Source organism: Fonticula alba (assembly GCF_000388065.1).
Source record: "Fonticula alba strain ATCC 38817 unplaced genomic scaffold supercont2.5, whole genome shotgun sequence".
NCBI classification, from domain to species: domain Eukaryota; order Rotosphaerida; family Fonticulaceae; genus Fonticula; species Fonticula alba.
The window spans coordinates 2,233,626-2,234,774 of NW_009242975.1; the positions used below are offsets into that span (position 1 = coordinate 2,233,626).

Below are 1,149 nucleotides of genomic sequence, written 5' to 3' on the forward strand. Positions count from 1 at the left end.
GGGGGGAGCAGGGGACTATTTCTCTCGCCACATGGGCGCCTCTTCCGCCTGCGTCGCATGCCGGTGGCGAGCCGATAGGCTGGCCGGCCGTCTCAGGTGGAGGCCGGCTGGGGAGCCGCCGTGGTCTCGGCGGCCTCGATGGCATCAGCCTGGCGAGCGGTCTTCTCGGCCAGCATGTGCGACAGGAAGGTGAGAACCACCTCGCAAGTTTGCTTGTCGGTCGGGACAAAATGCTTGCCCTGGTGGCTGAGAACCTCCGGCTGGAGGAAGGTCTCCGACAGGGTGACACTGCGGCTGGGGGCCACAATGCGGTCGCCCTCGCCGATGATATGCAACGAGGGGAAGTCCACCGGGGTGTCGAAGAGGTAGCGCAAACTGGGATCGCGCGCGCGGAAGCCGCTCACCAGGATGGCAAAGCGCAGATCCGCCAGCCAGGGGAGCCCGGACCGGTCCGGGCCGCCCTTGGACTTGAGATGCGCCAAAAGGGCCCCCATGGCAGCACCCTGTGAGAAACCGAACACCCCGTCGAAGGGCCCCTGTTCGCGGAAGACCTGCTCCAGGTTGGCGAGCGTCTCATCGAAGCTGTGGTACACCAGGCGCTGGGTATCCATGCGCCACCAGCTCCGCAGGGTGTCTGGGTCCGACGTGTCGAGGACTTGGGAGTTCTTGAGAACTTCATCGGCGGCCAGCTCCTCGGCGGTGAACAGCACCGGGGAGTCGACAAACTCTGGGAACATGCGTGGACAGGGTGATTAAGGGACCGGGACCGGGACCGGGCCCGGGCCCGGGAGAGAGGGGGCGGGACGCAGGCCGAGCGGACGTCGGGCGAGCACCCGGGCCCGGAGAGGGGGGCAGGGAGGAACACAAGCGCGGGGCGGCCGCGATGGCGGCGCGGGGGGGCACCAAGGGGGGAAGGAGGGGGCAACTACAGTGAGTTCAAGCCGAAGCGGGCAGAGATGGAGTGGCGAGCACGCGGGAGGGGGAGACAGGTTTGGGCTGAAGGGGTCCTCAGGGATCCCCCGACCCCTTTCCCCTCGGTGCCGGGGGGGGGACGAGGTCCTGCCCCGGGGCCGGCCGAGTGGTCGGGCCGCCGTGGGTGTGGGTGTGTGTCTGTGTCTGCGTGAACGTGTGGATGTGTGCGAGGGAGGG

General features: G+C 68.3%; 1 protein-coding gene across 1 annotated transcript in view; it reads right to left on the bottom strand.

Annotated features, from left to right (window-relative positions):
• Positions 1-1,149, bottom strand: part of H696_03658 (hypothetical protein) — a 3,817-nt gene continuing 2,668 nt past the window's right edge. The window contains exon 4 of the mRNA XM_009497531.1: positions 1-727. Within this exon, the coding sequence (XP_009495806.1) occupies positions 93-727 (635 nt within the window). The 3' untranslated portion in view covers positions 1-92. The remainder of the gene's footprint in view (positions 728-1,149) is intronic.